The sequence below is a fragment of the Leuresthes tenuis genome, unplaced genomic scaffold (genome assembly GCF_036924035.1).
Source record: "Leuresthes tenuis unplaced genomic scaffold, fLeuTen1.0.hap1 SCAF_14, whole genome shotgun sequence".
NCBI lineage: Eukaryota > Metazoa > Chordata > Actinopteri > Atheriniformes > Atherinopsidae > Leuresthes > Leuresthes tenuis.
Window position 1 is genome coordinate 33,335,103 of NW_027325368.1, and position 27,523 is coordinate 33,362,625.

At 40.2% G+C, this 27,523-nt stretch overlaps 2 protein-coding genes and 1 long non-coding RNA gene across 3 annotated transcripts; 1 reads left to right on the forward strand and 2 right to left on the reverse strand.

Annotated features, from left to right (window-relative positions):
* The first annotated feature begins 359 nt into the window (after window positions 1–359).
* Window positions 360–2,298, forward strand: LOC140268388 (transcription factor JunD-like). The gene has a single exon (XM_072363216.1). The coding sequence runs from the start codon at window positions 623–625 to the stop codon at window positions 1,556–1,558; it is 936 nt and encodes a 311-aa protein (XP_072219317.1). The 5' UTR covers window positions 360–622; the 3' UTR covers window positions 1,559–2,298.
* A 1,850-nt stretch (window positions 2,299–4,148) lies between these two features.
* On the reverse strand, window positions 4,149–27,523 carry LOC140268390 (ras-related protein Rab-3A-like). The gene is made up of 5 exons (XM_072363217.1): window positions 27,436–27,523; window positions 25,517–25,741; window positions 24,682–24,800; window positions 20,268–20,392; window positions 4,149–5,024 (listed from the first exon to the last, which is right to left on the reverse strand). Exons 1-5 carry the CDS (start codon window positions 27,436–27,438, stop codon window positions 4,834–4,836), a joined length of 663 nt encoding a protein of 220 aa, XP_072219318.1. The 5' UTR covers window positions 27,439–27,523; the 3' UTR covers window positions 4,149–4,833.
* Window positions 12,708–13,712, reverse strand: LOC140269236 (uncharacterized). Its single transcript, XR_011907597.1, has 3 exons — window positions 13,334–13,712; window positions 12,954–13,022; window positions 12,708–12,822 (listed from the first exon to the last, which is right to left on the reverse strand). It is a non-coding gene; the product is annotated as an uncharacterized lncRNA (long non-coding RNA).

Here is a 27,523-nt window from a genome sequence, read left to right on the forward strand (position 1 = left end):
ATTAAAACCAATAAGATGACAGTTCTATTTGGTCCTGCTCCTTATATTTATTTTAAAATCTATTAGAATCTGACTTAACTTAGGCTGAAGAAAATCTTTTTAAACCTTGTTCCTCTGTTCTTTCTTTTCCTTGGCCTTCTCCTTCCTTTACCTTCCCCGCCCAGCTCTCTTTTGGCGACCCTGTGTTTTTTTACGCAATGACATCAAACCACAATGCATTGCACTGTTTGTAGTTTACTTAAAGTCTCCATGGCAATAAAGACCGGCTCTGCCCCTTATTCAAATTAAACCGGAAACCAACGTCATTTTGGGCCAATCTCCGCGCTAAGGAGTGACATAATGGAATTTTTAGGGCTAGAAAGCGAGAGAGGTCTGGCGCTGCGCAGAGCAGTCGTGCCATATGGAAAAGAAAATATCGTATGCCTGCGAGCCACACCAGAGACCCTCAGGACCAACAGCTCAAGTGGCTGTCTCATAGAGCGACGATTGTTATCCTACACAAGAAGAGGATTAACAAACAGTATCACATCAAAATCATTAGCTGATTTCCTCATGTTTGGATGGGACTGTTAAACATTCGTTAATGCGTAACGCTGAACACTCCCTCATATGAGGGTGTAGAATGGAAACAAGCCTTTATCCGGCCACCGTGGTGAACACTCCGAGGGTCTCCAGCATCGTTTCCCACAGCACGATGATGAAGAAGGAGGTCAATTTGAACCTGAACGATCAGAACTCCGAGCTGAAATCAAACTCGCTTCGGGACACAGACGGACTTTTAAACTCGCCAGACTTGGGACTCCTTAAACTAACGTCTCCGGACCTTGAGCGCCTGATTATTCAGTCCAATGGTCTAGTCACCACCACCAACCCGACTTCCCAGTTCCTCTATCCGAAATCAGCTAGTGATGAACAGGAGTTCGCGGAAGGCTTCGTTAAGGCACTGGAGGATCTACACAAGCAGAACCAGCTGAACGAAGCTGGGTGCGTCTCCACAGATAGACTGGAAATACTTGGATCGCCCAACGCAGCTGGGTCCACTGTGCTTCAGACATCAGACCTGCCCGTATACACAACTTTGAACGGCTATGCGGCAAGTCCACTGGGAGCCACCACCATTAATTACTCCACGGACACACTTCCCTTTCCGCCTCCTCCGTCTCATCTAACCAGCGCACAACAACAGGCTGCAGCTGCGGCTGCTCTGTCACGACTCCAGTCTGCCGGTCTGGTTAAAGACGAGCCTCAGACGGTCCCAGACATGCAGAGTTTCGGTGACAGCCCTCCTTTGTCTCCCATTGATATGGACAACCAGGAGCGCATCAAGGCAGAGAGGAAAAAGTTGCGGAACAGGATAGCGGCTTCCAAATGTCGCAAGAGAAAACTTGAGAGAATCTCCCGGCTGGAGGACAAGGTCAAGACCCTGAAAACGCAAAATACCGAGCTGGCCTCAACAGCCAGTGTCCTTAGGGAGCAAGTGGCCCAGCTGAAGCAGAAGGTGATGAATCATGTTAGCAGCGGATGTCAGCTTTTGCCAAACCAGGTCCAAGCATACTAATGATCAGTAATGGTGCTTTTTAACTGATGTTGTAACAGCTCTAAATGTGCAGCCGGGTTTCAGGAGCATACCCTCTTAAAAACATCTATTTTCGGTTACTGAAAATCCTTATAAGAGACTAAAGGCGAGGCTACTGCACATACTCCCCCTGCTTGAGAAACAAAGCAGACTTTTGCCCTGCGCGGTGCAGAACTGAACAGGCCTTGATAATAAAAGCTGCAAGTCAACCTGAAAATTAAACGCATATGGACCACAGCCTCTTTTGATAATGGAAATCTTGCAGTGTTTTGAAGCAAACAGGCTGACTTTTTGCCCTAATTTTGCAGAAGCCATGTAGCAAACTGTTATCCAATGAATTGGTAAAGGATAGCATTTATATTGTATGTGTATGTGCTGGACAATCTCAACAAGGGTGCAACCAAGACCTGGGTGTCACCAAGTGTTGTCATCCACTATATAATGTAATGCCTTACTTGTTTACAAGCACTTAGTTATGAGAAATATATTTTATTTACTTAAAGATATATATAGTCTTACACCCCCCCCCCCGAAAATGAACATTACGTGTCTTGTCGCTTATGTGTTCTGTAATCATTGTAATTTTCATATTGGTGGCTGCTGCTTAGTTCCTCAGTGGCCAAAGTTCCATGAATGTATATTTACTGAGAAACCCTGTATCAATGTGTAATGGGAAAGTCTCTACCTGACATTTATTAAATTCACTACATTATTTAATCTCATTTATTTTGTGCCTTACTTAGAGAAGAGGTTGTTTGATTACGGTTTCAGTACATTAATTGGTACATTTACACTAATCTCCTCACATATTTGTATTCGGAGCAGAGGAGAAGCTGAATCAAACCATAGATGGTCAAACAACTCTGGAGGGCACATAACACCACATCATTGAAATTGTACGCCCTCTACTGGGCGCAATTATAATTACCTTGGGAAATTGGGAAACACATCAGCCATGTACACTTCTTGTAAAATGACTTACTATTGTGAACAATTAAAGTAACACAAAACAGCTCTTACATTTGTTTATTGATTCCCCACTTTAGTAAACCTGATAATACATTATTACAGCACAATTCACATAACCAATATCAAATGGGCAGAGTTGAAAGGGATCAACATGTTTACGGAAGTCTTCAGCAATTTTACAATTGTAGCAAAAGACAATAAATTGACCCCCCCCCTCCAAAAAAACCAACAAACAAACCCCAAAACAAGTTAAACATAAATCAATAACATAAAATTCACTTTTTACTGAAAAGTTAAGAGTATTCAGTTAAACACCCCAAACACTTTCCCTGTTTGAAGCTACAGCACAGAGTAGGGTTGATAATATAGTTCTAATAAAATGTCTATCAAGCACTCTTTTGGGCCTTACATCTATTCACAAGAGTTCTTCTTGCTCAAAAAAATGATTGACTATGAGAACTGTGTATACACACATGAATACTTGTGTTAAAAGCCTTATGCTGACTTGTATGTTGCTCTGAAATTTGAATGTGTAGAATTAGTTTATACTTTTTAAAGTTTTAAAGTTTTAACAGTTACACGACTGATATGAAAAGACAAACAGACTTTTCACCAAAGCCACGTGGATATAATTGGTTCTTACATAGGGATGCTTAACTTTTGTCTTGAAGGCATCCTAAGTTTTACACAGTGGACTTTAAAAACAAACATTGGTAAAATAAAAAATCTGGGACACCTTAAGCAACTGAATACAACTAAACAAACTCTTTAAAAAGCTGAGTGCAGAATGGAGTCCATCATCTATGAACACTACCTTAAAAATAAGTTAAATGATAAATAATACTAAATAAATAATTTAGCAAACTATTTTTGCTTCAGCAAATTCGTGATTGCATGACTTACAGAAGGTTTGCACTGAATATGAGGAGACGAGTCCCATACCTTAGCCACAGAGAGCAAAATTAGACTTACAAACTGACATTTAACATGCCTTAAAACATCAACATATTCCACCAAAAATAAAGACAGAAGAATAATTTACAAGACATGAAAGACTATCAGGAAGGTGAAGATGAGAGATCTGTGCCGTAACAGTTCTCGCACTACATTACATGATTTTCTGGTGAGTGTGTGTTGCATTTTGTAAGCAGCAAATGAAATTTAATACAAAGTGAAGGGACAAAAGTGTTAATATCCCCATTGGATCAAGACATTCAGACGACAGCTCATTATAACATCAATCCAGCCAACCGGTGTGGGTTAAAAACATCAACTCTCAGCTCTTACTACATCACGGGAAAGAATTCAATATCCCAAATCATTCTAATTATTTCATGGCAATTTTACATGTATATTGTAAATACCATATGCAATTTAAAATACACATCTATTGACCTTTAGACACTTTTTTTGCTGAATGATTTAAAAACAAAGTAAAAAAAAAAAGCTATCTAAAATCTATTGGCCCAGAGTCTATGTTACTCCTAATGCAAGACTAACAAGGCAACACTATTATCCAATGCTTTTAAATCTCTGATAGGGGCTCCACATTATTGACTAGAAAACTGATATGCATAACTTTTTCAATTCTTTCATTTGAAAAACTTCAAGCAACCCTTTTCGAACTGCAAGCCTGTACCCTAAATATCCGTAAAACGTTCACCACTATACTTGAAGATGATTTCACACATTGAGAAACAGACTTGATCAACTCAAAAAAAAAGAAAGAAAAGTCTATCCACCACAATTGAGATATTTTCAGTGGGACTAAAAGAACAATTGCAATTAACTGTTATCCATTCATATCTGAGGCATTAGCACTGAGTGGGACCTGCGGTTATGGAGATGTTAACAAGAAATTATTTTGTCTTAAGACTCGACTAACCTTAACCCAAACTGGTTAAGATTCAGTTTCGTCAGTGTGTGAATATATATGTGTGGAAGTTTAAAAGAAATATAACTTGGAATTCCCCCACTATAAAATATTCTTCACCACTCTGACTAGCAAGCACCGTCACAGGATCTCTGTATTACTGAAATTAGCATCTTTGGGGAGAACTGCCTTGTGTAGACAAAGCTCTTGGTGATGAGAGAGGGATGGAACATTTAAGCAGTCAACTCATGTCTGTGTATGTATGGCAGTGTTTGTGTAGTACAGCAGTGTTTGTGCATATGAAAGAGAAGAGGACAGCAAATCTCCAACTGAAAAATGAACACCTAAAAAATGTATGTGTGAAAATCAGGACAATCGTGTGTGTGTTTGTGTGTGTGTGGGGGGGCAATTGTGTTCAGCAAGCACAATCTTGATGAGACCTCTGGGGCTGCTCATTGAGTTGTGGGCCCTGCTTTGCCCCGATGACAGTTGGGTCGTTGTTATCCAGACTTTCTGACATCCTCTCACAGATGATGTCCACCAGTCGCTCGAAGGTCTGCTTCACGTTGATGTTGTCTTTAGCACTTGCTTCAAAATATTCAAAACCTGTCAAGAAATGGAAATATGAAGTTTATCCACTTACGTCATAATGTCAGGATATACTGAGATTGCAGTGAGATAGGCAGCCTGATCTCATAATCACAGATCATACTTTGAAAGTGAGGCTATGTTATAGGTGTTGTCAGACCCCTTTCACTGGGGCAGCCGTGCCTCAGTCTAAATTCACATAAGAGTTTTAACCAGCTGGCAGTCAGGTATATTGCAAAGATAATATAATCGGGACACAGTGCAGTTATCTCTCATTAATGTACACTTTTAAACAATGCACTTTCATTAAAATACTAGCAAGTTGTCTTGTTTGGTTCTGTACAGACTTGTGCTTTGGAAAAATTCCCTTTCCTCTCACTCTCCTCATCTCAGCTGCATAAACTGTCTCTCTATTATTTTGAATGAGTTGACCTTCAGTGTATAACTCATTTAATGTAAAAAGACACACCAAATCGGTCTAATTGGTGTCACATTTGAGTTAATTGATAGCACCATATAGGTGGGAACTTTCATAAAGGTAACAGGTGTTGATGCATGGTAGAGCACACAGGTTTTTATCTGATGTCATGTGTTTAGTTTTGCTGTAAATAATACTGTGAGAACCTCTCACTGTTAAATGCTCCATTAGTAGATAAAAAAATCCTGAAGATATTTGCACCATCATGCAGAAATAAAATGAAATAACAACTCTTGTACAACAACAGCAATGATGGTCATTGCCAGCAAGAGAAAATTGCCATTGTTTGATAGGGATCCTCTTCAGTACATCTCTTTTATAAGAGCATTTGAGCAGGGAGTTGAATAAAAGACCAGCATCACTGATTGCTTGTACTATCTGGAGCAGTTCACTAGAGGACAACCTAGAGAGTGGTGTGAAGCTGCAAATCACTGCTAATCAAGGTTATCTTCAAGCAAAAAGACTGCTTCAAGAACACTTTGGCAGTGAGTACAAGATCGCTGCAGCATGCATGGAAAATAGGTTATCTTGGCCTTAAATAAAAGCAGAAGTGAAAGGATTACAGGCCTACTCTCTTTTTCTACATGGATGTCCTAATGTCATGGAAGAGTTGAACTACATGCAAGAGTTGAATATGCGAAGTAACATGAAAGCAGTCTTGTATATTGCCATGCCAGCTGAGAGAGAGGTGGAGAACTACCGCAGATGGTATACTGGAAACACTCAAGCACAGAGCTTTGTTCAAGGATTTGATTGCATTTAATGAAAAACAGGTCATAATCCTATCAGATGGTTTATTTGGTGAAATTCAGGATATACAAATTGCAACAACTTTCTTAAAAGCTGGAAACAGGCTGAAGCCACAGTCGAATAAAAACGTTAAAGGAAACAGCTTTCTAACATCATAGCCATGCAAGTGACAAAGAGTTCTGGAAATGTAATGAGTGACTCTACAGTAACAGAAACTTGTTTGTGTTGTGCTCAAAATCATGCATTGGAGGATTGTCAACAGTTTAACAGGATGACACACAAAGATAAAATGCACTTTCTGAAGGAGAAAGAGCTTAGCGTTTGGCTGTTTATATGCTGGGCACATAAGTAGAGGTTGTAACAAGCATTTGACCTGCAGGATTTGTGGTAAAACACATCCCAGTGTGCTACTTATTGACAAGAGAGACACAAAAAAGGGAGAAATACTCTAAAGAGCATGTAAAGCACAAGATTGCACCACATGATCACATAAAATCTGTGGTCAAACAGGGGCCGGAAAGGATTGCTGCCTGTTCTCCATTTTACAAATCAAGTCAGATAATAGGAGGTTGGGTAATAGAAACTTGTGCTTTTTGGATCCTGGCAGTTCAGCCACTTTCTGCTCACAGTATCTTATGCAAAGGCTCAATCTTACTTGAAAAACTAGAAAAACCCACTTTCTTTTGCAGACTATGGGACAAGAAAAGGTTGTACCAACATATGCACTTGTCAGGCTTAGAAGTGGTAGGTTTTGGGGCCAACAGCTTCTATGAACTCCCAGAAGATCTAACACAGGAAAAGATGCCTGTGAGCACAGGCAACGTTGTAATTGAAGGACATCTTGCAAAGTGGCCATACCTGTCAAAAGTAGGTATTCTCCACATTATGGCTAATGTCAACTTGTTGATAAGAAGCAACACTCATTAATAGCTGTGGGAATATCCCATATGCCACAAGAGCAGCGCTGGGATGGGTCATTAATGGTCCTTCACAAGTAAATAGCAACAACTTGAAAGTTGAGTGCCCATCAGCAATGGTTTGCAGGACTTCTGTGTGTAAATTGGAGAAAATGCTAAAGAACCAGTATGATTATGAATTAAATGAAAGAGCTACAGAGGAGAAAGGTTTAGTGGCAGTTATGGGTGAAATACAGGCAACGTTCCATCGGGTTATGGTTGCAAAGTAGGACAGAGACTTCCTTCGCTTTTTATGGTGGCCAGATGGTGATTTGGCCAAGGACGTGGCAGAGTTTCGACTGTTCATCTCTTTGGTGCTGTATCCTCTTCATGATGTGCCAGCTCTGTATATGATCTACTGGGAATTCTTGCACCTGTTTTGCTGCCTGCTAAAATCATGCAGCAAGAACTTTGCAAAAAAACACTTGGATGGGATGAGACTGTTCCCCAGGTTATTCTACAACATTAGACAAGGTGGTTGGAGGATTTGACTATGTTGTCAAAGTTCAAGGTTGAACAATTTATTAAACCCAAAAGCTCTGTAATTGCTATTCGGGTGGACCTGATGTTAAAGGCCAAACTGAAGCTCCAGCTGCTGATTAGCCTTTTGGATTTCATACCTGTGTGGCAAACAGGGTCACGGCCATTAGAGGATCCACCAACACATGTCAACTCCAAGAAAAGTCCAGCGGATGATGGTACCAGAGGAATGAGAGTGAGAGAAGTTTCTGCAAAAGCCAGAGTGGACAGCCATCACGGTAAAGTATACCATGGAATCAGATAACCCAGAAGTCAGGAAGGAAGACCTAGTGAATACTGTGGTGAAAGACTCGCTTGACGTGTCTTTCAATAGTCTTTTAATAGTTCATTTCTCAGTTTGGAGGAAGCTTAAAGTAGCAGTAGCCTGGTTCCGTTGGCTGAGAATGCTACTTCTGGAAAGGAATCATAGGAACATTTTTTTCGAAGCTTCTAACTAGAAATCGAAACCACCATAGTGACTTTAAGGAGCTAAAGACAAGTCAAGAAAAAAGGTTGTCAGGAGTCCTTTCAGAAGCTGAACTATCATTCAGTATTATGTTTGTGTTTATGCATTTGGCAGACATTTTTATCCAAAGTGACTTATAAATGAGGATGTAACAATGCAGCTAACAATAAACTACATACACTATAGTGTCAAAAGTATTCACTCACCCATCCAAATAATTAAATTCAGGTGTTCCAATCACTCCCATGGCCACGGGTGTATAAATTCAAGCACCTAGGCATGCAGACTGCTTCTGGTTCGCTCTCAAGAACTTAGTGAATTCCAGCGCAGTACCGTGATAAGATGCCACCTTAATTTCACCTTACCAGTCGTGAAAGTCCAAACTAAATAGTCCAAAGTCAGCTGTCAGTGATATAACAATTATTTATAACGATTGGCCACATAAAATGACACAGTGGGGTTAGTGGATGCTGAGGAGCATAGTGCGCAGAGGTCGCCACCTTTAAGCAGAGTCAATTGCTACAGACCTCCAAACTTCATGCGGCCTTCAGTTTAGCTTAAGAACAGTGTGTAGAGCACTTCATCGAATGGGTTTCCATGACCGAGCGGCTGCATCCAAGATATACATCACCAAAGCGTTGGATGCAGTGGTGTGAAGCACGACGCCACTGGACTCTAGAGCAGTGGAGATGGGTTCTTTGGAGTGACGAATCATGCTTCTCCATCTGGCAATCTGATGAACGAGTCTGGGTTTGCCGGTTGCCAGGAGAACGGCACTTGTCTGACTGCACTGTGCCAAGTGTAAAGTTTGCTGGAGGGGGGATTATGGTGTGGGGTTGTTTTTCAGGAGCTGGGCATAGCCCCTTAGTTCCAATGAAAGGAACTCTGAATGCTTCAGCATACCAAGAGATTTTGGACAATTTCATGCTCCCAACTTTGTGGAAACAGTTTGGGGACGGTCCCTTCCTGTTTCAACATGACTGCGTACCATTGCACAAAGAAAGGTCCATAAAGACATGAATGAGCGAGATTGGTGTGGAAGAACTTGACCGGCCTGCACAGAGTCCTGACCTCAACCCGATAGAACATCTTTGGGATGAATTAGAGCAGAGACTGTGAGCCAGGCCTTCACGTCCAACATCAGTGTCTGACCTCACAAATGTGCTTCTGGAAGAATGGTCAAAAATTCCCATAAACACACTCCTAAACCTTGTGGAAAACTTGCCCAGAAGAGTTGAAACTGTTATAGCTGTGGATTTTTTAACCCTATGGATTAAGAATGGGATGCCACTTAAATTCATATGCGTGTAAAGGCAGATGAGTGAATATTTTGGCAATATAGTGTAGAAGGAAAACCCCTAGTCCGGCTCTGTCAGAGGTGAGAGGGTAGAAATAGAGTGCAGGCATAGGAGGAAGTACAGAAAGAGAAAGTGCAGTAGAGGGGGTAGGGAAGTACAGTGTAAGTGCTCGGATAGGAGATGCTCTCTGAAGAGCTGGGTCTTAAAGAGTTTCTTGAAGGTAGATAGGGATGCCTCTGTTCTGGTAGCGCTCGGTAGGTCATTCCACCATCGTGGAACGACACATAAAAAGAGTCTGGATTGTCTTAGGCGTGGTGTAGGAGCTGCTAGACGACAATCCTTTGATGACCGGAGTGACCTAGTTGTGACATAAGCCTTTGCGAGAGCAACAGTATTTAAATAATTTTGTAAACAATAGCATGGAAGAGCTATAGAACAAAGGATGGCTGACTTGCCCAAGGAAAGGATTTTGCCGGATCATCCACCATTCACAAATAGTTGACTACTTAGGACCAATCAGTAAAAAGAGGACAATGCACAGTCAAGCACTATGGAGTGGTTTTTCACTTGTTTTGCAAGCAGAATAGTTCATTTGGAAGTGCTCTCTGAATATTGACGCATGCATTAATGCTTTGTGCCATTTTAAAGGTAGTAGAGATTCAAGCTGATAAGTGATGGAAGCGGTAGTGGAAGTGATTTCATTAGTGAACTAAGGGAGGCCCTCTTGTCTTGGAATCATTCACAGAATCAAGATACTCTCCAGAAAAAGTGAGTTAAGTGGGGTTTCAATCCTCCTGCAGCTTTGCACTATGGGGGAGTTTGGGAGCATGTAATCCATTTGGTGAGAAAGATTCTTTGGTCAGTTCTTCTGCAGCAGAAATGATGATGGACTACATACAGTCGTATGTTAAGCTGAGACCATTTTAAATAACCGGCCGATCACTAAACTGTCGGAAAATCCAAATGACCTCGAGTCACTTACACCAAATCACATTCTTTGACGAAAGGAAAACCATTATTGCCTCCTGGATTGTTTATGCCAAAAGACCTGTATGCAAAAAGAAGATGGAAACAAGTGCAATACACTTCAGATCTTTTGTGGAAATGATGGCTCCGTGAATACTTACCTTTGCTGCATTTAAGGCAAAAATGGAATCAAAAAAGACAAAAATTTGAAGCCTGGAGATATTATCCGTGACAAGATGGCAGCGTGCACGGATGCAGCAGCTTGTAGCTCACCTTTCAGTGTCTCGTTTCTGTAATTGTATGGATGTTTCTGTGTACATGCATATGTGTGAGTGAAACCAAACACACCTATACACCAACTATGTTGAGTAACATTGAATACCCGTGTTGTATCGACATTTCCATGGACTTTCAACGATCCCACAACATCCCAACGGAAACAGACCACGACTCACTCTGGATTGTTGTCGGGCTGGAGAGGCGCCGTCAGGAATGACAGAAAAAGCGGGACTGCAGAGGTCTACTAGCCCGGCTACGGAAACAGCCCCACAAACCCCGCCTACAAACCATCTATCTCACCAACACGAGGTCCAATGTCCACAAAATCGATAAACTGGAGTTACTGATGGCAAGCAACCGCGACATTCGTGACTGCAGTGTGATGGTTATCATAGAATCCTGGCTACACTCACTCATACTGGACTCGGCTGCGCAGCTAGTGGGTCACATCATGTATCATCTCGACAGAGATAAAAGCTCCGGTAAGACCAGAGGAGGGGTCTCTGCTTTCATGTTCATTTGGACTGGTGTTAGAACAGTAAAATCACACTCACACATTACTCCCCAGACCTGGAAGTAATGACTGAGCTGTGCAGACCCTTCTACATGCCCAGAGAGCTCACAGTGATGATCATCACTGCTGTGTACATACCACCTGATGCTATCGTTAGCATAGTACTCCCCTAGCTGTACACCAGATGCAGGCCCATCCTGATGGAGCTTTTACTGTTGCTGGGGAATTCAACCAGGCTTGCCTTAAGTCAGTACACTCTAATTTTGTACAATATGTACAGTACTCCACAAAGGGGAAGAATACACTATATCACGTGTATTCAGATCTTAAGCAAGTCTACATGACTGTACCCTTTTCCCACCTGGGACTCGGATCACTTGTCACTGCTTCTGATCCCAGCATACCCCCCCTCAGGGACAGATCCAAACCTGGCCTTAAAAAGCACTCTCCCAGCTGCATTGTTGCTTTGAGTGCACTGAGTGGAATATCTTTAAACACCTTGATCCTCAGGAGTTAACAGAGACAGTGCTGTTCTACATAAAGAGCTGCACCAACAACGTGACAGTGGACAAACGCATTCTGGTCTATCCAAACCAAAAACCTCGGATGACCTCAGATGTCCGCATTCAACTGAAGGAACAGAACTTAGCCCTCAAGTCAGGGAACAAAGCTCAATACAGTGAGGCAAGGGCAGAGCTGCGAACAGGCATCAAGGCTGCAAAGGAGGCTCACAAAGGAAGGTAGAAGAACATCTCACCAACCACAAACCGCCACTGCACTAAAAGCATAAAGATACGGTACTATCCAATGTGCTGATATGTCGGGAAAATCCGCATACCTGAAGGATTCTGTTTTCAGATATCCCCGTATACGGACAGCAACGGATCCGGAAAAATCCCCAAAACCAGATACCCATCTGCGATATATCCAGAAAATGTGTATTTGATCCCCCATTGTTCCTACTTTAGATCTCTCCGCATACTTGCCACATCTTTGGCGTATCATGTTCACAGATTCACGACCATACTTGACAGATGCCTGCCGGATATTTATGGATTTTTAATTTTTGCAAATGTGGGAACCTGATGGTTGAGGTACTAGTTCCCTTCATTAATTGCGAAATATGGCATACAAGCTTTCATGTAAAAGTATTAACCATCTTAAATGATTTTATCTTCCAAGAGCTTACCTTATCAGACATTTTAAGATCACCGTTAGTTTTCTACATAACAATTATAATTAAATTGTTACAGTCTTTAATTTTGGTTTCTGTACCATCATGTTGTACAAATGACTAGCTGGACCAATAACATTAGAATTTCAATAAGTACTTATGAAATATCAGTATTATTTAATAAACAGTATATAAAGTAGTAAGCACTGGTTCAGAGGGGATTAGTAGTAAATCAGGTGTTTCACATCTACATAACTGTGCATGTGAATGAAAATATATCAGACATAAAAAACAGACCAAGAATTTTTAAAGAAAATTTTTATTAACACAAAAAAATCTACGGTTTCATTTCAAATAAATGTTGTTGATGCCTCTTGGACATTTCCTCATGCTGCATATGCAACTGGGCATTCTTACTAGGTCGCAAGTTTGCGCTGGCACCCATCTGAAATGTATGCGAGTTTTGTTACCCTCCATTCAGGTGGATACACTTTGCATGTTTCCTTATGGTCAGTGTCCGTCACCTCATCGCTCATAAGACATGCACGCCTTCAAGGTATCTGTACACCTTATCAGTTAAAATGGAGCGAGCAACAGATCGCTGCAAACTTAAAAGCTTAAACAGAAAATAGAAAACATTTGTTAGATATTACTTGATAATGATAACAACCATAGCTCAATGAGAACATGTTTTAAATGTATACATTAAAAAATGAACACATTAACACGTTTTTACCTCTTCTGCATTGCCAGAAACTACATTGCTATGCATAGTTCATACAACATATTTCAGTTATTGTATGCAGAGATAACACTGGAGACTATCTACAACACTGTAATGTGACACAAAAGCAAATCAGAGATCTCTTTTTCATTCAATGGATCTTTAAAAAACCACATCAACAATCTATAAGTTAGTCAACTCACCTTATGCCTTCTGTTGTTGAGAGCTTTGGCCCTCTGATCCTCAGTCAACTTAATGTTCTCAAAGTATCTGTTGCATGCTCCTATGAACACAAAAAGTGACACATCAATATGTGACAGGTCTTTTCAACCAATTGTCATGCTTTCTTTGGGGAGGGAAGTATTTGTAATGAAAAGGGCTGTGCAGGAAAGTCGTGTAGTGTGGACCACAACGGTTTCTTGAACTTGCAATCAAAACTTAACTGTTCTGTTCCTTTTACACTTGGTGTTAGTCTTTTTGTGAAAGTAAACAGGAGTCTCATACTTTACCTTGCAGTGGTAACTCTATACTTTTATCTATTGACACTGACCCATTGTCCACATATGAGGACATATTTTTTCTCAGAAACTATTTCATGTACCAAGGTAAATTTATTTAAGTAGTTATTATGCCCATACTCTTTTCAAACATCATGAAAAAAAATGCACAAAAAAAAAGCTAGGGTCTCCTAGCTAGGGTTAAACCAATTTAAATTTAAATATTAAAATCGGACGTGGAAGAACTCGGTAAAAGTTCCGAGAAATATATGATCAACTCAAGACCACTATGATCTGATGCAGCGCCATTTTGCTGTTATGTGGAATATCAGATGCTTTTGTTGTTGGTTGTTTTGGCTTGATGCAGCACCGCCTCTGGCGGTGAGGGGGAAAATAATATTTATTTAGTAAAAACTCGTTCTGGAATAATGTTGTACCCCCAAACTGAGCAGAGTCCCCTGTGGGACCAAGTCTAGCGGTTAGCCTCTCAGTTGCAAGTAAAGTAACTGCGCTTTCACGGAAAGAGGTATATCCCTCTGTTTGTCTGCGTAGCTAAACTCAAGTAACTCGGAATCTTCAACAACAGAAACAATTTAAGGGCCTAAAAAAAAAAGGAGGATCAACTTACTTCCACATATCGTCCGATGTGATATCCGCAGTCTCAGGATTGCAAGCTCTGTCATTGGCTCAAATGAGGCACCATCTTACTTGCATTCGTCGGGAAGACCCACATATGGGAGTTTCAGTTTTCCATCGTCCAGTCACATCGACACTTATCTCGTCAATGTCCTCTGAGTCTGAAGAAATGGCGAGGAGTCGTTTTCTTGTCCCAGACATCATTTACTTTTCCCAGGCATCATTTACGTGCTACTCGACATGAACTTTACTGGAGAACACACAACTCAGGGTGGCAGCGTAGCTAGCATATCTACCTGTAGATTCGATACTGGCCAGAGCTCTGATACTGGCTAGCGGAAGCAGCCAAAAATAAAAAATAAATAAATAAAATCAAGCGCCTCAAACAGTCCTGCTGCGTGAGGGCTGAATAATCAATCAAATGAACTGCAGTCCAGCATACGGTAATCTAGCACTGTTAGATCTGTTTAGGTCATTTCTTTTTGTGGTACGTAGCATTTTCAGACTTGACATATTGAAACATTTGGCTGAAAGAATTCCTTCAACCATGTATATGGTCAGAAAAATACTTTCAAGCAAAAGTGATGACTTCATTCACTATGTGGCATGCTCAATTTGTAACAAAGTATATACACTTGAGGAGGCAACAATAATTGTAAACTATGGACGAGGCATAAGTAAAAAAACTGCAAGATGTAGTCAAGTTGGAAAATAAACTCGTCCAAAACATACACAAAAGGGTCATCGTAAGGAATACTGGAAAAAAGGTTTAACATATTTATATTTTAAACATAGCTTTTGCCACAGAAATGTTACAAAGAGTTTGCAGGACTGAGCACATAGACCAGGTTTTAATGAAGCCTGTGAGAAGTGGAGAGAACAAGAAATGCGTGACAATGTATATGACGTGTATGATGAAAAGATTTGGAAAGACTTTCAATCTTATGATGGCAAGCCATTCCTTTCTGAAGCACGCAATCTGGGTCTAATGCTTAATGTTGTCTGGTTTCAGCCTATGATAAGGTTAAGATTAATAACATTAATAATAAGATTCTGTAGGTGTTATACCTAGTTGTAATGAATCTGCCACGTGTGGATAGATTTAAGCAGGAGAATATTATCATCGCAGGAATCATTCTTGGCCCACGTGAGCCTAAAGGGCATATTAATCCCTACTTGGGATCTCTTGTCACTGACCTTTATGACTTGTGGAATGGGGTTTACTGGTTAGAATATTTTGCTTTAGGAAAGCAACAATACAGAGCAATGATGCACTCCTTTCAATGTTTAAGACTTTATGCAAAAATTACTGTACACATAGTGTCTTTCAACACCATCAGGTTCGACAGATCCACACTAGGAGGGGAATTATCAACAGGAGACTACAGAGCAAAAGTCATGTGTATTCGCAAGGTGACTTAGAAATGACGAGAAAACTGGAGAACCTGTTATTGATCTGAAAGCTGAAGCTCGACCAGCGTTGATTTCCAGAATGCTTAAGGTCATAGTTTAAAAAGATGTTGAGACAGTTAAAGCTCAGCATACTGTGGCTTAAATGGTTAAAAAAAAAGAAACGATAGATGTTATTACAGTCAGAGTGATTCATGTTCTTTTTGGGAAGTAGGTTTTGAACAATTTTCCTATGCAACATACTGAAAAGCAGATACTGAAAAGAATCATTGGCCGTTGTGCCTTTACCAAGAGGTTTTCAAGAAGTTGAGAGGAAAGTTAAAGCATTGTTGCTCCACTGACATCACTGAGATGTATTTAAGGACAAGGATATGTTTAGGCTAAAACATTACTGATTAATCAAACGTTACTGAATCCCCAACCCCAATCCCCTTTAAATGATTTTAGAATAAGATTTGTTGTTTCTTTGAAAAATAACGTAACCAGCCATATTTTCAATATTCTAATAAACAAAGCTTATGACTGAGCAGTTGACTGGCTAATTCAAGTTATTTTCTTATTTTTATTCAGCATCTCTGACAAATAAGCAATTTCAGAATCAGAATGGGTCTTTATTGCAAAGTAAGTTTGCACATGTAAGGAATTTGTCTTGGGGTGAGCAAAAACAATCAAAGAGACAGGACAGAGAGAGGTGTAGGAGGTGTGGGGGGGATTTGATATAGATGTGTATACAGAGGGTATCCTATACTAGGATCTATCACAGATGTGTATTCGGAAGATATCCAATACTAGGATCTGTAACAGATGTGTATCTGGAGAATATCCTATATTAGGATTTCCTATAGATGTGTATACAGAGGGTATCCTATACTAGGATTTGTTACAGATTAGATCTTCCCGTATAGCCCCGGAAACATGTGGCAGATACGTTAAACTTGTGTACTGTTGGATCTCTCCGGATATTAGGCCTTTTAGTGCAGTGCGCGGTTGATGTGGCAGGGACTACAGAGCATCCCCAACTACAGAAGCTCAACACCTGTCACCACCTCTGCTGATACCTCGCTGGCAGAAGAATTAAATAACTTTTCCTCTCGCTTTGAGGCAATAAGCCCTGACACAGCTGAGCTGTCTCCTCAATCCACCAGCCACAACTCGTCCTTTAGGAAAACCAGGCGAGGCAGGTGCTGAAAGCTGTGAAAAACAGGATAGCTGCTGGCCCAGATGGAGGACTTGGCAAAGTACTTTGTGCCTGTGCTGACCAGCTAGTGGGAGTCCTGAACAGGATGTTCAACCTCTCACTGTCAAAGGCCACCATCCCCCTGTGCCAGAAGACAGCACCCATCATTCCTGTGCCAAAGTCATCTGCCCCGAAGTGTCTCAACTAAGACCCATCGCCCTAAAGTCTGTAGTCATTAAATGCTTTGAGAGGCTCATCCTGCAGCACACAGAACCTGGACTTTCATTAGTTTGCCTACAGGGCAAACAGATTGACAGAAGACGCCATTGCCACAGCCCTACACACAGCCATCTCGGGCAGCCAGGAAACTATTCATAGATTTCAGTTCAGCATTCTATACCATCGTTCTTGGAATCCTGGTCGACAAGCTGATTAGCCCCCTCCACCTGTGCCTGGATAAGGGGTTTTCTGTCCACCCGCCTACAGGTGGTTAAAATGGACATTACCTGCTCCTCCCCCCTGACCCTCAGCACAGGCTCCCCCCAAGGCTGTGTGCTGAGCCCTCTCTTGTATTCTTATGACAGTACACCAACCTACCCCCCAACACCATCATTAAATATGACATTACAGTCATTGGCCTCATCAGCGGAGGGGATGAGATCGTGTACAGGGAGGAGGTTAAAACTGTCAGGATGGTGCACCGAACACAACTTTCTGCTCAACACCATCAAAACTAAGGAGATGGTGCTTGACTTCAGCAGGTGCAGAGGGGAATTCTTATTGGAGGTAACAAAGTTACCATTAGCTCCACTAATGGAAGTGGCCATTAGCCCTTAGAAGAGTTCTGGACACCGTTTTTTATATAAGAAAAGACTTGTATGTTCAGTGCGTTTACAGACAAAGACTAGTGTCATTGAAAGGCCCGTGACAAAACTTTACCTATTACATGTGCATATGCTAAGCACTTTATGTATATGTGATTAATTATTCTTTTTCACTGTTATTATGGCTCCTTGTTTTGTATGTGATGGAATTGTCATGTTTTGGTAACATTACAAATAGGGGCCAGAGTGTAGGAGCCATTTTAATTTAATTTTATTATTTTATCTGTTTTTTTATGTTTGTCTTTCGGTTGACAGGACACAGAGGGGGAGAAAGAGAAAGATAAGAAGTAAGCAGAAAAAGAGAGCAGGATAGACCAGGTGAGAAGGTGGACAGAAAGATGGCATAATGCCAAAGCAGCTTCTCTTTTGCCCTCATTTACTGCAGTGGATTTCACAAAGATTTGAAATTACAAAGCAGTACACTGAAATATTGGTTTTATCTGAATTAAGGGAAATCACAGTTCAGTAAATCTGTTTTTTTATCTGTGTATAAGAGAAAGAAGAGCAGAATGCCAACGAAGGAGAGAAGGTGAGGGAGCAGGATGAACAGGCAGAGAAAAGCAAAACAGACAGACGAGAGTCACATGAAAGACAAGGGAATTTAAGATTTCATTTTAAGATTTGACTTCGGTTTGGTTTGTTTAGAGTATTCTATGCCTAAAAATGTTTATCTATGTTATTATGGTTTTTTTAATTCTTTTTATAAACATTAATATCCCAAGCCTATTTTTTTATTTAACAGTTGATATTTCAATTTCAGCAGCAATTACAGAAGCAGTAATATTGGGTTTAGCAAGGGAAGTTCATGGAACATATTGCATTGCGTATTTCATAAATGTAGCTGGTCTTTACAACAAAAAAGGTGATCTCAGTAATGGAGGCCTGTGCCCCATTAGAACTTTCGGAAAATCCGAAATATCTTTTCATGTTTTCTAGAAGTTTTCTAGTGCTGACTATCACATTTACCTTGAACCTAAGATATGCAGCTGGTTAAGACTCAAATAAATACAATACCCTGGTCAAAATGATGGAATCACTACATTTGGAGGATGTTCATTCAGCTTTTCATTTAGTGAAAAAATAAAACACAGTTATGACACATCCCAATTTCATCTTAATAGCTGAACATTCTGGCTTTGTAAAACATGCATAAAAAATTTATAAAATAGTAATTTCTTGCAATTTTCTTCACACGAAGTATGTGAAGAAATAAAGGAATCACCCTGTATTTTGGATTACTAAAACAAATATCAGCACAAGTCTAAATATGTGATTGAGTCTGCAGCTAAAAGAACACTTGCAGAGCTCAACCAGCTGTTGCACCTGAATGATCGGCAGTAAATTTGGCCCCAACAAGAGCGCTGTCACTGAAAACAATGACAAGAATTAAGAATTCCTTCAAGAAGGTAATTCAACTTGGAGTTTGGCATTGGATTGTTTCCACACAGCTGTGTCTAAAATTTGGAGTAAGTACAAACAAAATTAGAAGATTGTAGAAGAGAAAAATCCAGGTCAAACATGGTAGATGTCATGAAAGTAAGATTCAGATATTAATACAAATCTGCATTGGAAAATGAGATGATGCTGGAACTTTTGTTTGGTGCAGGTCCAATGAAAGATACAAAGATGACTGCCTGAAGAAAACTCACAAAATCCCAAAATCACTGATGATATGGAGTTGATTTTAGGTAAGGAACCAGGGGACATGACAGTCTTTACTGCTACAGTAAAGGCACAGGTGGACACTGAAATTCTGAACACTTCTCTCATACCATAAGTAGAATAGAGGATTGGTGACGCTGAAGTCATTTTTAATAATTCATATTGTCACAGAGCAAAGAGCATTCAAACTTTTCTTCAGGAAAGACGTCAAATCAATGACATGGCCGACCATGTCATGTCAAACAGTCCGTGACAAAGCTTCATCTGGCAAAGCCAATTTCTCAACTCAAGAAAGTTGGAACCTGATAAAGAATAATGGTTTTCATTAGTTAAGTTCATATGAGTTCAAGTTGTTGGAAAAGCAAGAGAAGGTGCCACAAAGTACTAAATGTTCTTTTGGGTCATGATTCTATACTTTTTTTCCTCTACTTCATCAGATAAAAGTTGCACAATATCACAACATTTATCAACTTTTTTTTTTGGTTTGTTTTTAAAAAGCCAGAATGTTCAGCTATTTCAAATGTTTTGTGTCATATGTTTTTTTGGATTAATTTTTCACAAAATCTAAAAACTAAATTAACATCCTCCAAGCATGGTGTTTCCATAATTTTTGCCAGGGGTTGTATGGCTCTTTCATATAACTTCATCTGATTTACAATAACTTCAGCCTGAACTGTTTAGATGTCAGTTAGCTTAATCATGGTGACACAGTGTAAGCCTAAGTGCTTATCCCAGTAGATCACATGAAACAGACTTTAAAAAAAAAAAAAAAAAAGAAAATAGGCTAAGTGTCATAGGGAGAAAGAGACCCCACTGGTTCAACAACAGCAGAAACTCAGAATCTAGTTTTCACTCAGACCAGCTGACTTACCCAGCTGCTCTGAGAGCTGCCGGCCTCTCTCTGAAGCCACCACTCGTTCATCCTCCATATCACACTTGTTTCCCACCAAAAGGACCTGAGCATTGTCCCACGAGTATGTCTTGATCTGGGTCGACCTGTTAGCAGATACAGTGTGACCAAAAAATACAGCATGAATCTCACAGCAACTTTCATTTTCCTAGATTAGTGCAGTGTTTTTCCAAAAAAGCTTGTTCGGAATGGGTTGATTATGGCTTCTTCACAATGTAAGAGGAATTTATAAAATACATAACTGACTATGTGGCAGAGACTAGAAATAATACATTACATTTAATAATTTTAAATGTAAGTTAACATCAGACTAGGTTTGAATATAATTTAAACAAAATGAACAAATATATACATAGATTGTTATTAATGAATATCTGTGAACAGTAATGGGTTTGAAAACCCATTACTTGTTGTTTGTTTTTTTTATTTCAGAATCATCTGGAAGTGAATTAAAATCATTTTGGAATCTGGAATATCCCATTGATTTATGTAGTCCGACATTTAGTTATGACACTTGTAACTCAGCTCTGGTGCATGATACTTTGTCATTTGTGGTTCTGGGGATACAACTTGACTGAGCAATCAGACAGTGCTTAACTGTATTCACTGGACATAATCAAGAAGTCTATATAAAGTCTTGCAATTAACTGTGTTTCTCAGAATGAAAAAGAAGCCATTCGGTCAAAAACCTGTATACTTTCTAAACTTCCGCCAAAACAGAACTGTGATGAAACAAAGACAGTACTATTTGACCTCACCACTTTTCCCAAAGGTGTTTTAGATAGAAACCAGGCACTGAGCATCAAACCATTCATACTAACCTAACTATAAAACACAGTGATGGCAGGATCATTCTGTGGGAATGTTTTTCTGCAATGTGGGCCAAGAGTAAGGTCAAACTAGATGGACTGCAGAAAAATAATGAGCAATCCTGAATAACATTGGACCTCAGGAAAGAACAATTTCGGATTCTTATTCTAAATTTCTCTGACTTTTGTCGTATGAAGGTCTCTTACAAACACACCACGTCAGATTCAATAAATGCTCTTAACTTCGGAAAAGTGTGTAAACGAACTGCGTAAATGAGTGCAGGAGGATAGTAAATTTCCATACTCCACGCCCAAAACAATACTATATAAGGCTACGCTTCCTATCTCCTGTGCCAGGAAGTGTTGAGTGTTGAGTCATGAGAATGGCATCAAGGTGCAAAAACAACTTCACGGGCTCTGAGACTGAAGTTCTGCTTTCAGAGATGCAAAAAGGAAAATCTGTCATTTTTAGCAGTGTCAGCAGTGGAATTACAGGTCCTGCTAGAGTGAAGAAATGGGAAGAAATTATGAGTGCCGTTAATTTCGTGTCACCTGTAGTTTGTAATGTCACCGAAATAAAGAAGAAATGGTTTGATATGAAAATGGCTTAATAAAAAAACGTCTCGCCATGGGCAGGCGCTCGATTAACGCAACTAAAGCCGCGCAATCATTTGTAGCCTCATCATTATGGCACTTTGATGGGGCAGTCCATGAGCGGGGTCTTCTGACATGTCTGCCTGGGATGGTTCAGGTAGTGGAAGACCCTCGTTCATGGCAATATTGTGAAAAACTCTTCTAGCCCTTCTAGCCCTGCTCTATAGCCAAAGCTCTATTGCTCCTATTATGTTTAGCAGGCCAGCCATGGCATGAAAGTCTCTCTTAATTTGTACTTGTTCAACAGCGGTGTATGGGTATTTGATGTACAATGGGTGATAAACTGATGAGAGCTTTGATGACCAAGGGGAGAGCACGACTCTCAGAGGACTGGGACACACCCGATCTGTCTCCAATCTCCCTCTGAAAGGTTCCGCTGGCCAAATATCCAAGGGTGGTGAGGACCTGGACGTGTTGTGGAAATGGGTTTGATCGCCGTGTTTCTGTCTGGAGTTGTGGCTCTAGTAGGCTGCATATTTGCAGCAGCACAGTCCTTGGCAATCTAAATCGCGATGTCAGCCATTCGTCTGTCTCCACAATGCTATCTACACGGTCTCAGAACACACGCTCTCTTTCAAGAGCCTGACGTGCTAAGGCATCCCAAAGTAGCAAGTCAGTCATGACGCAGCTGGTTATACTTCCCATTGACCTTGTTATATAAGGAGTAAAATTAACCTTCAATTAGTGCATAATTCAAGTCAAACAGAATAATGTCAGCATAACTATGGGGTATAATGTATATATTTATGATATCTTCAGAGTAATTAAATAAACAATCCATTAGTCAAGCAAACTTGATTGGAATAACAGCGGACTATTTTACGTAACTCCTACAACAGGTCTGGATCACTGGTAAATTCTGTTCGTAGCTGAAAGAAAACTCAAAATACGAAAAAAAATGGGTGAATGCGCAAGTTCTCTTAAATCACTTGTAAGCACGATTTAAGAACATATCTTTTCATACAAGTGGTTCTTGCATGAGGTCCAATGTTTTCCAGACTGCAAAGGATCTCAGGCTGGAAGGTGAAGATAAATAATCCCCACCCAACCTGGTTGAACACGTCCATTCTTGTGAAGATGTAAAGAAACTTCGAAGGAAAGGCTTGTCAAGCTTCAAGGATAATTCCCATGAAGACTTAAGGCTGTCATTTCTGCCAAAAGTGCTTATAAAGTCTCATTACTTGTTGTCATGAGCTATGGGTTTTTGAGGTTTCGTATTTTCCTATGTTCAGGGTGTCCTTTTTTTGTCATCAGTTTGCGCCTCACTCTTTAGTTTCCTTGTATCCAGTTTTATTTTGAAGCGTTGCCAGTTAGTTTATTTCCTGTTTCACACCCGGTTTTCAGTTATTGCTCTCACCTATTAATTTTTTTTAAATTAATCGTTCAGCATATATTCTCCGGATTTTACTTTTCTTTTTGCCAGTTTCATATTGGTTTTTTACTGCGATTTTGGTTTTCTAGTCTCAACATTCCCCTGCTTTCAACCTGTAGTCCTGCATTTGGGTCTTTTCCCTCATTGGTCTAAGTATGAATCCTGATGAAGACAGTGATGTGCACATTTGAGACACATGAACAATCAACACTGATAAACAATTAACACACCCATGTGTCTGCAATAACACAAGTGGATATAAAAGCACGCGGTGCAATAAAAACAACGACTGCTTTAGCGGTATTAGAAGACTTTGCAAATGGTGCAATTCGAAGAGAACGTGTGTTCAGAGACAGAGAGGATTTGCTGGCACATGATGACAACTGGCTCATCAGCCGCTTTTGAGGGCAATCCTCCTGGAACATTGCACAGAGCTGCAGCTGGTGTTGGAGTGCAAAACAGAGGCTAACCGATTGGGACTGTGCCAGTCGACCCTGAGCCGAGCCATGCCAGCCGTATGGGACGGAATTATCCGCATCTCAGCCAGGTATATCAAATTCCCATACAAAGCAGAACAGGCCAACATTAAAGCGCAATTTGCAGCGACAGCCGGTTTCCCTAATGTAATCGGAGCTATCGAATGCACACACATTGATATAAAAGCACCATCACAGGATGAATTTGTATATCAACAGGAAACATTTTCATTCGATCAATGTACAGATCATATGTGATGCGCAAATGCAATTAACCAACATTGTGGTGAGTGGCCTGGTTTAATGCACAATTCATACAGTCTGAGTTACAGAATTGTTGGGAACAGACTACAAGCTGGTTCTGTGCGTGATGGGTGGCTTCTTGGTGAGTAACTTTATTTGTGTAATTGTCCTAATATTATTCCCTGTGATGTGCACTGAGCATTTGCTCCCCCAATTTCTATCCCGTCTTCACAGAATCATAGTTGGTGGTCAAAGTTAGTAACTTGCTGTTTTTTGCTGGTTAAACTACAGCTTAAGATCTTTCTAATAAGCCCCTGATTGTCTCTGTCTGCAAATGTTAATAACCCTGTACGTAAAGTGTGAAATGTTTTAATCAGCCTCACTTTTTCCCCGGCGCACTTCTCCTCTGGTTACTGTATGAACACGTTTGTTGTGAGTTACACAAATACAGGTATTTACCTTGGGGGGTAATCAGAGGCACCCACACTCCCACACCCCTGAGAGAGCAGTGTCACCCATAGCTGTGCCGACTCTGTTCAAACAGCCCCCCCCCCCCCGGTCTGTGAGAGCCATAATTCTTGCTAGTTTGTAGGTGATCAAATACATATTTTTCTGCAAGAAAATGCAAATTAATTATTTGATAATCATACAATGTGATTTTCTGGATTTTTTTTTTTTTTAAGATTCTGTCTCTCACAGTTGAAGTGCACTTATGATGAAAATTACAGACCTCTCCATTCTTTGTAAGTGGAAAAACTTGCAAAATTGGCAGTGTATCAAATACTTATTTTCTCCACTGTACATACTCAGTTGTCCCTTACCAGTCTTGCACAGCATTGAAGGACTCCTCATTGGTAATGTCATACATGAGAATGAAACCCATGGCTCCCCTGTAGTAGGCTGTGGTGATTGTCCTGTAGCGCTCCTGCCCAGCAGTATCCTACACACATAGTGTACAGAGTGCCATTGTCAGTAGAGGATGAGCATGACATTAAAATGAAAACAGACCGAACAACATACCCAGCACCTGCAAATAATTTGTGGCTGTGTATTTTCTTGATGAATGTGTTCAGCTCAACTCCCATGAGCATTGCACATTTTTCTGGAATCTCATGTAATAAGTAACTGGTCCCAGGGTCAGGTTGTATGGTACACATTAAGCATGCTTTAAGAGTATTGCCATTACATAGCAAATGAAGTAATTCTGGGAACTGATGGCGGGCCAGTGATAAACAGCTGGCAAGAATTATATATGCAAGATAAGATGGCTTGGATTAGACACAGTGTGTCTGCAGTTCAAGAAATCTTAATTCATAGATATGCAGTCATCAAGACTTTTCATATTATTAACATTTCTGTGTTATGTAAGAAAATGTTAGCATTGCAAAATCAATTATGTAATAGAACATGAAAAATAGTAATAGACTTCGACTCCCATACCCTTACCTAGTGCCTCTTGACTTTTAAAAGCACCTGTCAGTACAGCTGAAACACTCACTTTTAAAAGCAAAAAGGCTATAAGAGTACCAAAGTAAGTTTCAAGATCTGTTTCTCAACTCTGGAGGACTTTCAAGTGTCAGCAGCAATCTGTTTGGTGATTCGTTGCCTGCTCTGGAAACCACAAGAGAATGGATACATACAACCTGCTGTACACACCCAAATCTGTAGCTTTATCCTCTTGTCATTTCTGTAGATGGTCTTGACCTTGAAGTCGATGCCTACTGTGCTAACAAAGGCTGGCGTGAATGAATCATCTGCATAGCGGAAAAGGAATGAAGTTTTTCCCACACTGCTGTTGCCAATGATGAGGATTTTAAACATGTAGTCAAAGTTCTGGTCTGAGGACTCCTTCTGTCCAAATGTGGCATTTGCAGACGCCATCTATGCATGAGTAGAGATTACACAGTTATAAAGAAGAGTGAGAATGCTTGAATAAAGAGTAAATTCTTATTCAAATAGGGTGGACTGAACAACAGAAACACTATAAATTACACCCCCAAAAATACATCACAACTACAAACTATAAACTACAGCCTCCAAAATATTCAGTGGAGTATCAGAGTCTTTTTGAAAGTGTCTATAGAGATAAACACATAAATACAATACATTACTCCTTAAAAATGTAATTTTATGCACAGTTGCAGTCTATCTCTTTCAACATCGCAGCTAACCCTCGTAGTTATAGTGTCATGCAAAATTTCTTTGCAACATGCCGAAACATTTCATGTTTGGTGCAGAAAAATATTAATTCACTTAAGTTTCAATTGTATAGCATCAAGCCACAACAGATGCCATCTCAAATGTGAACACTTGTAAATGTACAGTCCTCTTATAAGATTATCATGTCCTTTTTTAGGAAAGGATATATGACAAATCATCACATACCAGATAAGCTTGAATACTTTTGTATTATTCGTTGCATTTTTCAGACAGTTTTTGGATGTTATCATTTCAAACCCCATTGTAAGCACATTCACTGGACTTGAAAAGTCCTTTAGAAGGAAACCACTAACAGGTGGGAACCAAACCAAAAATGTAGTTAATTAAGATAATACTAAGCAACAATTATGTCACTACGTCTGAACTGCAATGATAGGCAATTTTTCATTTTAACACATTCTGACATTTTCGCGGAAGACAAATTACGGTACTGACATTGATATTCCAAGACTTATGCACAAACTCGTATATAGATGATACAGCTTGATACCGACAAAAGACAAAACATGTGAACGTGTAGGCCAGTGTTAACCAGCGTTGTGTATAACCGGGACGAGTCAGAATCTACTCACGTATGGTTTCAAAACAATTTCACTGACTTAATTTTATCAAGAAAATTATTGGTTTAGCCATCTAGCAAATGTGCTATGTCAGTATAACCCGTCACTATCCATTCACAGCCTCGAGCGTTATGTCCGGAAAAGCAACGCACACCTTCACCTCATAAAAGATAAGAGGACGGAAGTACCAGTGCTTAACAGGCTAAGCATCGACTAAACTGACTATCCTCTCCCATCCAGGGAAGGCAGGGAACCTTAGTGGAGCAAGCTAGCCAGCCAATTATGAATGCTCATGTAGTTGGTGACAATTTGCCTGATAAGCCACAGTATTCTCATTATGTCCCCTGTTTTTTAATATCACATACTCCAAACGACTTGAACCATATCGCCAGTGGAGTTTAGCTTGATAGTGAGTTTATGCCTGCTTGAAAGTGACAGTATGTTTAAGTTAGCTTAAGATAAAACGGGAAATATAATACGATGCGTTTCGTTTCAAGTACTTGTCTCAAGGTTAGACTACAGCAATTAAACAAATATAATACAGGTGAAAAATTCATTCAAGTATGCTAGCAACGCTACCTTTAATGCTAATACAATACAGCTCCGTTACCAGTATTCAAATGTGACAGGAGGAGCTAGCTAAGCATCCCAGCTATGTCAAATGAAGGTTACTCTTGCTTGTTAACAACTCATTTTCTTTATCTAGATCCCAGACCTCATAACGTAAAATAATCCCTGTGCTATTTGTTGCTAGTTTAACACGGCCCCGCGATGACAAATAAGCGCAGGGTTTACCATGAAATGTGTTTTTCCCTCGGCTTCACTGCAACGGCCACTTCAGTACTCAGCTTTGCACCTGCAGAAGCAGAGTGTAAGAGTGATT